The sequence below is a fragment of the Phyllobates terribilis genome, unplaced genomic scaffold, assembly GCF_046119375.1.
Source record: "Phyllobates terribilis strain yellow unplaced genomic scaffold, ASM4611937v1 Scaffold_11__3_contigs__length_659146591, whole genome shotgun sequence".
Classification (NCBI taxonomy): domain Eukaryota; kingdom Metazoa; phylum Chordata; class Amphibia; order Anura; family Dendrobatidae; genus Phyllobates; species Phyllobates terribilis.
Window position 1 is genome coordinate 163,901,950 of NW_027362771.1, and position 12,031 is coordinate 163,913,980.

The 12,031-nt window shown below is 42.6% G+C and overlaps 1 protein-coding gene across 1 annotated transcript in view; it reads right to left on the reverse strand.

The window, feature by feature from the left end:
- BEST3 (bestrophin 3) overlaps window positions 1-12,031 on the reverse strand; it is a 134,155-nt gene that overhangs the window by 92,256 nt on the left and 29,868 nt on the right. The window contains exon 3 of the mRNA XM_073650696.1: window positions 921-1,015. Within this exon, the coding sequence (XP_073506797.1) occupies window positions 921-1,015 (95 nt within the window). The remainder of the gene's footprint in view (window positions 1-920; window positions 1,016-12,031) is intronic.

The window sequence follows — 12,031 nt, forward strand, 5'->3', positions numbered from 1 at the left end:
AGTAAAAACAAAAGCACAGTGGGCGTGAGATTACTATAAATCCCATCCACTTTGCTGGAACTGTAATGCCACATGCACATGTTCAGTATTTGGTCAGTATTTCACATCAGTATTTGTAAGCCAAAATCAAGAGTGGAATAATCAGGAGTGGGTAATAAATACAGAAGTGGTGACGTGTTTCTATTATATTTTTCCTCTGACTGTTCTACTCCTGGTTTTGGCTTACAAATAGTGAAGTAAAAAACTTCCTAAATACTGAATGTGTGCACATGACCTTATCGGATAGTACACAGACCAATGTTATACTATGGGGCAGTGCAGGTCTGTCTGCTATATTTTCTCATTCCGATTCGGCATGTGAAAAAAATTGCAGCATACTGCGAGAGGCTCCGGAATTCTGATAATGCGCACCCATACAAGTCTATGGGTGTGTGTGAAACATTGGACTGCACTGGGATGTCATCCGAGTGTAGTCCGACATCCGCAGACACAGACAATGGAGAAATTAATTTCTCCATCTTCTCCGCACCTGTGATCTGATTCTCTCATGCAAGAAAATCAGATCACAGTGCACTGACAGTCGGCTCATATTCTGATAGAGTTTGAGCTGAGTGCCATTTACATAATCGGCCCCATTCTCTCGCATGAGAGAAAAATCGCTCGTGTGACGCCGGCCTAAAAGAGAGATCAGCAACCTACTATACAGAATATGGTGGAAATAACAACACTGTTGTCAAAGCAGCCAATCTGATTTAACTGTACAAGTGAAAATTAAGAAACAAGTACCTGCTAGTTGGCAATGTGTTTTTAAGCATAACTTGCTAAACATGTCCACTAAAGTGTCAGCTGCATGCAGCGTGCACCACGCCTTCACAACAGAAGCTGCTGTGTGGATCATTCCACCAGTGGCAACCACTTACCGAGCACAAAGGTAACTGGGATTTGTTCTGCATATTTATCACAGTAAAGTGATAGCTTTTCAAAATAACGTTTTTGAGAATCTGTAAGAAAAAATCTGCAGCAGAAGTGAAAAGATTGTACAACTTCTGAGATTTGATATTTTATTTACATTTTCTTATGTGAAAAGATATAAAAAGTAATATAAAATTGCAATATGTCTCTTCCACACACTACATCTCCTGATATGTTGCTTCTCCCTATTATTCAAATATTAATAAAATCTCAGTACAATCCAGGAGATTAAGCAAATATGTGTTAGATTAAAATGATGTCCCTTCACTTCATAGATTTGCTTTTGTAAAGAACAGACTTATTACTATTTTAACCTGGTAAGGTCAAAACAGTTTGTTGTGGTTTCAGAAATGTCAAATTGTTTTGCTCAAGTCCATGTGAAACAGAAAGGGGTCCAGAGGGCTGAGACAAATAGAGTGTTTTCACACTGACCACTAAACCCTATGAGAGGCTAAGGCTACGTTCCCACGATGAGTTTTTGGTGCTGCAGAATTACAGCACCTTTTCTGCACCTATTATTTAAATTAGTTTATTAGCAGTTTTTCATTTAGTTTTTGTGTGCGTTTTTTTTTACGTGTTTTTATTGCATTTTCGACATTGCAGTTTTGGTATGTCATTGTGGTAAAGCGACTTGCTCGGTTCTCCCAGAGACAAACACAGGACACACGTCTAGGGTTAACTTCCTGCTGGTTTATTTAGAAGGCATAAGCTCCAGCAGGGTTCCACAAAAATAAACAGGCTCTCTCTGGGGTAACGGAAAAACAAAAGATAAAGTATAACAGTCCATTAGTGAGAAAGGCTTCACCCGCTCCGGGTAGCACAGTGAAGTCTCACCAAACACCAGTTCTTCGGTGTTGCTCTCTGGCTTCACCAAACACAGCCTGGAGACTTCCCTCTCCAGATCACACACTCCAGAGAAACAAAGCTGACTGAGCATTTAACCCTGCTCAGCCACACCCTGAGGGAAGGTAGTGTGAATGGCTTCCCACCTTCTTTGCCATTCACAAAAAAACACACCCTTTTAGTGAGTTAACCCTCCAGCATATAACATGCAGGCAGAAAGGTTGTAGGTTTCAGTTCACACAGGCTAGCAGCCGGAGTGACACATACCTCCCCTCGTATATAACACCAGTGACTCTGTCACACATATTTTAAATAAAGCTGCTTTGTTTTTGACACTTCCTGGTATTTGGCTTTGACAAAACTTTATTGATATACATAGGTGCGGATTACAAATGTGCATTTTTTACCTGCGGATTTTCCGCAGCTAATGCAAGTCTATTGGGAAAATCCGCACATAAAACTCAGCGTACCCCAGGAGAAACTGACATGCTGCAGATTTGAAACATGCACCACAGGTCAGTTTATGCTGAATAAAAAAAAGCACATAGGGCATGAGATTTTTATAAAATCTGGAACTGGAACACACTGCGTTTTTGATGCAGCAAAAATATGCATCGTCAATAATGCACCAAAAGCTTATCGTGGGAATGTAGCCTAAGGGCTCATACTCATATCCGAGGAAAACGGACAAGTGCAATCTGATAAAAAATCTGATTGCACTCTGACCAACGTTATTCTATCAGGCACATCTCAGCTGCGATTTATTTCTCAGCTGAAATCTGACTGAGAAAAAATCGCAGCATGCTGCGTATGGCTGCGTATCTCGGATGATTGCTGTCCGATTTTCACGAACTCATCTCCTTGAAACCCGGCAATTCATCAGCCGAATACTGTAAAATCACAGCGGTACCCGACAATATGGAATAGAGAGAATAGCCATACATACATAGAAGAGTTAGATAGAAAGATGTCAGTGACATATATAATTAGTACAGTGACTGTGTTGCTTACTGTACATGTAATTTATTGTTAAATTAAAGAATTAAAAAAAAATGGTGTGGGGTCCCCCGTTATTTTATTCTCTAGCAGAGGGTAAGCAGACCGCTGTGGACAGATGTTTGTAGCCTGGGAAGGGGGTAATACCCATGGAGCTTCCCAGGCTACTAATATCAGCCCCAAGCTGTATACTTAGCCTTTACTGGCTATTAAATGGGGGACCCCCAAAAAAATTCACGTTGGGTCCCCCTATTTTAACAGCCAGCAAAGACTAGGCAGACAGCTGGGGTCTGATATTAATAGCCTAGGAAGGGGCCATGAATGTTGGCCCCTTCCCAGACTACAAATACCAGCTCTCAGCTGTCCCAGAAATAGTGCATCCATAAGTTGCGCCAATTCTGGCACTTAGCCTCTGCTGGGGTTGATGTCAGCTAACATCAAGCCCAGGTTAGTAATGGAGAGGCATCTATAAGATGCCCCAATTACTAACCCCATAGTGAAAGTGAAATGTTAAAAAAAACACCCACACCCAGAATGAAATATTTTATTTGTTTTAGTTTAAATAAACACACTGACTCCTTTAATAGTTCTAAATTAAACCCAAATTACCATTACGCCCATTCCTCTGAATCCATTGTCACCTGCAATAAAAATAAAATAATAAACCAACCTCATCCTCACCTTTCCGACGTGAAGAACATAATCCATTTGTCCCGCGACAGGTCCAGTTCTGCTACATCTAGATGGCAGGCTGCATAGTAGTTTGATGTGACTATCCAGCCTTGCGCACCTCAGTGACTCGCAGAGCCGTCATCAAGTTGAGAGGGGTTCATGTCATATGAACTCCGTTCACTTCATTGACATCAGCGCGAGGGTGGGAAAGTTCTCACGCTCGCGCTGTCGTCAATGCCTGCACATGAGGAAAGAGACAGTGAATCAGAAAAACTATACTACATTTCTAATTAGAGGTATTTGCTAATATTATTATTATTATTATTACACTTGTTACATATTGGGATAGGATCTTGGAGATGGGAATACCCCTTATTCCCTTCACGACATGCGTCGTACATGTACGGCGCATGTCATGTCTCCCCCTTTGGTGCGGGTTCCGGCGCTAAGCCCACATCTTTCTGGGCACATGACAGCGGATCTGTACAGCTGTCATGTGTCCCAAACACCCGCGGCTGTTAACATGTTAAATGCCACTGCCAAACTCTGACAGTGGCATCTAGCATGATCACGCCGGAAGTGTGTCATTAGCTCCGCCCATCGGCGACCCAGTCACATGATCATGGGTCATCAATGGGTTGGCATGACAACTCGATGTCTGCAGGAGACCCCAGCGGTCGGTGCTCATAGCAAGTCAGCATTTCTGCTACACACAGGCGATCTGATCATCGCCTGTGTGTAGCACAGGCGATCAGATAATCGCAACTTCTAATCTCCCTTGGAGACTATTGAAGCATGCAAAAAGTAAAAAAAAAAGTTTTTAAAAATATTTAAAAAATTTAAAAAATATAAACGCCCCTTTCACCCTTTTTCAAAAAATCAAATATAGACATATGTGGTATCGCCGTGTTGAGAATCACCCAATCTATCAATATAAAAAAATAATTAATCCGATCAGTAAAATGGGGCAACGAGAAAAAAAATCAAAAAGTCAGAATTAAATTTTTTTGGCCGCCGCAACATTGCAATAAAATGTAATAACGGGTGATTAAAACATCGTATGTACCCCAAAATGGTATCAATAAAAACATCAGCTCAGCATGCAAAAAATAAGCCCTCACCCAGCCCCAGATCCCGAGAAATGGAGACGCTATGGGTCTCAGAAAATAGCGATTTTTTTTTTTTAACAAACTTTGGATTTTTTTTCCACCACTTAAATAAAAATGAATTTATACATGTTTGGTATCTACGAACTCGTAATGACCTGGAGAATCATAATGCCAGGTCAGTTTTAGCATTTAGTGAACATGGTAAAAACAACAACCAACAACTGTGGAATTGCACTTTTTTTGCCATTTCACTGCACTTGGAATTTTTTTTCCCTTTTCCTAGTACATGATATGGTAAAACCAATGGTGGATTTCAAAAGTACAACTCGTCCCGCAAAAAACAAGCCCTTAAACAGCTTTTTGACTGAAAAAATAAAAAACTTATGGCTCTGGGAAGAAGAGGAGTAAAAAATGAAAACGCAAAAACGGAAAAGTGCAGCGGCGTGAAGGGGTTAAGTATATTTTCACTGGACGTTCCTTTTATGTACAGCGTGTCCAGATTTAAGCATAAGGGCTCATGCAGGTGACTATATTTTCGGTCCAAGTGCGATTCGACAAAACATGGGATTGCACTCGGACCAATGATATTCTATGGGGCTGTGCGTATGTCAGATTTTTTCCTCTGACAACGTTTGTCTGAGGAAAAAAATTGCAGCATGCCTGAGTTGAATCTGATTATCGGATCCCACTCGGCCATGCAAGTCAATGAAACCGTGGAAAACATTAGGGTGCACTCGGATGATTCACGGACTTAGAGTGGAGAAGATGGAGGAATTTTTTCATCTTCTCATCCAAGAAAATCGGATAACACTATGCTCAGACAATGATCATGCTCTGATCAGAGTGTGATTAGTATAATCGGCCTGATTCTCTCGGATGAGAGAAAATACTCTGGTGTGGCCCTAACCTAACACAGATCATTTTGTATATGTGCCTCCTAAATCATCAGAAGTTCCAACCAAATGTTTGACATAAAGTCAGAGAAGTCAGAGGGAACCATTTTTATGAAATGGTGCAACATATCTATTTAGAAAAAAGTATAATTATATATTTGCTAAACTTTAATACTTTCAGTAAGTACATTGTGCTCATGCTAATGTAATGTTAGGCACACTATTATAGAATAGTCTTGTTTTTGGGGAAAGGCTCTTTTTCTATATATCTTTAAAGTGTTAATATAAGGGAAATTGATATTTTTAATCTGAAATATCTAGTTTCACAAGTGAGGTGGGAATAGTTTGCAGGACTCTTCTTGAATCAGAGAAGTTAAAAACCTCATGCTATTGGAGTATTAGCCTAAAAGCAAAAAGCAATAAAATAATTCATGTGTTATTCTATATTTGGCTGAACACTCCTCTCATCTGTCTAAAGTTGTTTTTAATTAATGCTGGATCCTACATAACCATTCAATTTGTAGGCTTTGGCCCAGGAGAAGTAAGTCTGAGCGTGTAGGTTCCCATCTACAATGGGATATTTCTTGTTGTGGATGGTGGACTCTCACAAATTGGTAAACTTATGCACTAAGTACCTCTATTTTGTAACTACTCTGTGTAACAGTAATGTCGTTCAATTTTTATACATTTAATCAGGCTCAGACTGGCCCACAGGAGAACAGGTGAATCCCCTAGTGGGCCCTTTTACATGAGTGGGCCCCAAACTGCACCGATATAAGCAGTAGCTGGCACAATACAATTGTTTCACTATGTACAGACAAGGAAAGCATCTAATCATTCAATAAACAAACTACCAAGTGTACTATTTTATAGAAGCATAGGTAAATGTGTGGATAATGGTAAAGTAATATTGCATGTAGCGGAACAGTGGGCTCCCAAAATCAATGTTACTGATGGGTCCTTGGCACTCAAGTCCAACACTGCATTGAATTAATATATTCATACACTCAGTGTGCTGCTACATTTGTTTGTTTTTCTATGTCACACATAAGTAAGACTGGTCATAAAAAGACATCTAGAAATGTCTGACACATGACTGTCACTGCTAAGTAAGAATTGGTCCAGTTAGGATAGCTGACATAGTTTAGGAATGCCACTGGGTTCTCAGGGTCAGCAAGAAATTCTATACAGCTAGGGTACAAGAGGACACATGCTTACTAATTGTGAAAGAATATTGCCCTAGCAGTTGCGTGTTTTACCAGACCTGAGAAAAGAGATCCTACTCATGACTAAACTATTACTAAATCACTATCCTGAGTCACAGTAACCACTGCACATGTAACACGGGTACTTTAGATGCAGTGACACAGAAACACAGAGCAGCCAATACAGGGTTAATAAACAGGGGAGGTTTATAATAACAGGGTAAATCTCCACGCAGGGAGTAACAGGGGAAAATATGGGGGAAAACAAGGGAAGTAGGAGGTAAAAGTCTATTACTGACAGTTCACAGTTTAACTAGATATAGCAGAGTCGATCCGGTTGTAAGTTGACAGTTTTTTCACTTAGCTGACTCTTGCTCCTCACAAGGCAGTTGCCAGCTGATGCCAGTGTTGATTTCTTCAGGCGTCCCCGCCCAAACAATGCTCCGTCTTCTGGCGGCAGCGGGCGGTCTCCAGTTTTACTCACTGAGCCCCTAGTCCATAACATGGCACCTCACGTGCTCGGCTCCACGGACCCTGTGTCTCTTCTCCCTTGAGTCAGCTTGACTCCTCCGGTCCACTACACTTGGATCTTGCTCCAAGTACTGTAGCCAGGAGCCTGGACCCTCTCACACTGCTCTGCTGAGCAGGACCCAGCTCCCCTTTTCCACGCAAACGTCCCCGTCTCTTCCTCTCTCTAGCCACGCCACCAGTTCCCCAGTCAGCTGACCTCCCAGCTCGCACTCTGGACACGGCCCCAGCTTCCCAGTCACCTGACTCCTGTGCTTGCAGTCCGTCTTCCCACTGCAACCAGAGGCACGGCCCCGGCAGTTTCGGATTCCTTGCTCTGAAAGTACTTACACCCCGGTCTTCCCCCTTACACTCCCACTCTCCTTTAACTCGCCATTCCACGGGCGAGAGTTCCTTCATCAAACGTTCACATTCTTGGACTTCCAGGATGATACGGTACCATATGAATTGATCTTGTTCGTAACGGTGAGGAGGCACTCCTGCTGTTGTCCGTTCTGACCGGCGTAACTCAGTTCCAGATCCCTTGCTCTGAAAGTACTTACACCCCGGTCTTCCCCCTTACACACATAAAACCATGGACAAAAATGTTAGTGCACTTCTGTTAAAGTAAGAAAAAACACAATGGTCACTGAAATAAGTTGAAACTGACAAATTGATAAATTTACTGAATATTAACTAATGAAAATCAGACATTGCTTTTGAATTGTAGTTCAACAAGAAAAACAAACAAAAAAAAAACTAATGAAACTGACCTGGACAAAAATGATGGTAACCTTAATTTAATATTTCGTTGCAGAACCTTTTGAGTCAATCAGTGCAAATTAACGATTTCTGTAAGTCTCAGTGAGACTTCGGCACCTGTCCACAGGTATTTTAGCCCACATTTTGTGAGCAAACTGCTCCAATTGTCTCATGTCTGAAAGATGCCTTATCCAGACAGCATTTTTCAGCTCCTTCCACAGATGTTCAATAGGATTTAGATCAGGGCTCATAAAAGGCCACTTCAGAATAGTCCAATGCTTTGTTCTAAGTCATGCTTGTATGGTTTTAGCTGTGTGTTTTGGGTCATTATACTGTTGAAGGACCCAAAGTCTGCAACGGAGACCAAGCTTTTTGACAGTGGGCAACACATTTTGCTCCAGAATCCCTTGATTTCATTGTACCTTGCATAGATTCAAGACACCCTGTGCCAAATTCATCAAAGCAGCCCCAGAACATAACAGAGCCTCCTCCATATTCGTAGTTGGCACAATCTTTGTTTCTTTGTGTGCTTAAATTCTGCGTCTGTGAACATAGAGCTGATGTGATTTGCCAAAAAGCTTTAGTTTTGTTTCATCTTTCCAAAACACACTTCCCTACAAGCTTTGTGGCTTGTCAATATGCATTTTGGCCAAATCCAGTCTTGCTTTCGTGTGATTTGCTTTCAACAGTGGTTTCCTCCTCTATCATCTTCCATAAAGTTCATTTTGACCAAGACAGTGACAGATGGTGCAATACGACATTGATGTACCTTGACCTGGGAGTTCACCTCTAATCTCTTTGGAAGTTGTTCTGGGCTTTTTGGTTACTATTCATATTATCCGTATCTTTAATTTGTCATAAATTTTCCTTTTGTGGCAACGTTCAGGGAGATGGGTTACAATCCTATATACAGGGGTGGGCTGGGCCGAGGGCAGGGGGGCATGTGCCGTTCACTAAGCAGCTGTTTAAGGCCGCCGGGGGGGGGGGGGGTCGGTGTTGTTGTACCTGAGCAGGTCAGTCGCATCACAGTGGAACAGACACTGCACCCTGTGTGCGGCCATCTGCTGAGGAAGAGGGAGCTCGGCTGCATCTTCTTCCTGCCGGAGACGAGCTTGTGGGTGGCACAGACAGTAGACATCAGTTAGTACAGCTTCAGCTGTCTGTGCAGCCAGGAGGTGGACGCTACTCACCTCCTGATAAGTTCAGGGCTGGGTCCTGTATTGTGTGGGGTCCTGTATAGTGTCAGTGGATGGTCTTCTGATGCTCACTGAGATTTATTGCATGATTCTGTACTTTCAGGGTCGCCCTGTCAGTGACGGGTCATCAGCTCCAGCATCAACAGACCCGCAGGAAAGTTCAGTCAGCTGCAATAAATCTCCGTCTCTATACCTCAGTGTGACCAGAGACACTGTACAGAATCCGGCACTGGACTGATCAACCCTGAGCCTGGTTACTGGACATCACATGTTATATACACGGCCCTGTATATACAGTATATAATATGGATGTCCTGGGCCAGGTGCGGGATTGATCAATCCAGAGTATTTAAAATTTTAATCAGTGCACGTAGTATACCACTATAGTATAAAGAATAACACAAACACCAGCTGTTATACAGAATACACATTGTCATATATCTGTATATACATATAACAATGTGTATATTGTAAAGTAGTATATCAAATGCCAGTCATATATTATCCTGTATGTGTTAGGGCAGACCTAGGCAAAGTGCAGCCCGCGGGCCACATCCGGCCCTCTGGCTTTTCCAATCCGGCCCACGGACCGAGACAGCCGTACCATGCCCTCACCCGCCCGCCTGCTCGCTGTGTCCTCTAAGTCTGTCTCCATCCATGCAGACAGCATTGGAGGAGGAGAGGCCTCCGGCTGTGGGGCTCTCACGCTGGACAGGGGGAGGCCGTGGGGCTCTCACACTGGACACGAGGTGGCCGTGTGGCTCACATGCTGGACACGGGGAGGCCGTGGGGCTCTCACGCTGGAGACGGGGAGGCCGTGGGGCTCACATGCTGGACACGGGGAGGCCGTGGGGCTCACATGCTGGACACGGGGAGGCCATGGGGCCCTCACACTGGACACACTGGACACAAGAAGGCCGTGGGGCTCTCATGCTGGTCACGGGGAGGCCGTGGGGCTCTCACGCTGGACATGGAGAGGCCGCGGGGCTCTCACGTTGGACACGGGGGGCTGTATTCGGGGTTCAAACAGTATATAGGTGGATGTCAGCATACTTAATTCTGCTCAATATTATATTACATAATTATTAATATAATAATTATAATTAATATATTGATATTAATATTGAGCAGAATTAATTTCAGCCTATTGGTTCAGCTCTCCACAACTGTCACTGTCTCTCATGTGGCCCCTCGGGAAAATTAATTGCACACCCCTGTGTTCGGGTATGTGCCCATGATCAGGAATAGCAGCGTTTTGGACGCAGCTCATCTGCGCTGCGTCCAAAATGCTGCGTTCTACAGTACAAGCACAGTGGATGAGATTTATAGAAATTCCATGCCCACTGTGCTTGTTTTAGATGCTGTGTAAACTCACCCGTGGTGTGGGTTTATGAGTCACAGTATGGTAATTTCTGTAGCAGAGACGCAAGTCTCTGCTGCAGATTGTAATCAATTGATGTCACTACATGCGGTGGATCCGCAGGTTCTGACAAAACAAGTGCAGCAATAGAACACAGTGCTTTGGACACAGTGAAAATACGCTGCATCCAAAGCGCTGCTGATTCCAGATCGTGGGGACGTAGTCTTAGGGTCTGTGCACAAGTTGCAGATTGTCGCAGATTTTTCTGCACACATTTTTCACAAAACTTGAAGGGTTTCCTGATGCCAGCAAAGCGAATGAGAACTCTGAGGTCTCATGCACACATTGCATATTTTTTCTTTGCAGAGTTGGTGCAGATTTATATCTGCATGTCAATTTTTTCAGTGTTTTTGCTGAAGATTTCACTCATACTAATGAGGGACAAAAATCTGCAATAAAAACGTGCCTACTATACATAGTGTCTTTGCTGCCAAGAGATGCAGAAATGGTGCAAAGTTTCTGCACCAAATGTTTAATGTGTGCACATGCCCTTATACTTTATGTACAGACATCAGATATATGTATATACATACAACAATGTATATACTGTATGGCATCTGATGTCTGTAGAACAGTGTATCATATGCAAGTAATATATTATCCTGTATGTGATATACTTTGTGTACAGACATCAGATGTTATATACAGGCTAGTATGTGATAGTGTAATATCTGATCTCTGTAGTCATAGTAGAATTTATACCATCACATAATATCCTGTATATGACATCTGATGTCTGTAGTCATTGTATATCACACACCAGTCATGTATCCTGTATGTAATATTTACTATGTGCACAGACATCAGATACTATATACAGGGTAATATGAGACTGGTGTAATATCTGATGTCTGTACTCATAGTATAATATATATCCTGTATACTGTATCCTGTATACTGTATGTGCTATACTTTGTGCACACACATAATATATACAGCATAAGTGACTCATATATCATATACTTTTACCTGTTTCATGTTGTGCAGTTCAGTTGTGACTTGCTTGAGTGAGTAGGTTTGCAAAAAAACAGACAAAAAAAGTGACTGACTGTGTGTTACCCCTATGCTTATACAGTGGAGAAAAAAAGTATTTAGTCAGCCACCATTTGTGCAAGTTCTCCCACTTAAAAAGATGAGAGAGGCCTGCAATTTGGTCAATTACAAAAGTTCATCTCAATACTTTGTTATATATCCTTTGTTGGCAATGACAGAGGTCACACGTTTTCTGTAAGTCTTCACAAGGTTGGCACACACTGTTGCTGGGATGTTGGCCCATTCCTCCATGCAGATCTCCTCTACAGCAGTGATGTTTTGGGGCTGTCGCTGGGCAATACTTTCATCTCCCTCCAAAGGTTTTCTATAGGGTTTAGATCTGGAGACTGGCTACGCCACTCCAGGACCTTGAAATGGGAGAACTTGTGTAGCACCCTGAGGATTCGGCTGCTACAGGGGTATT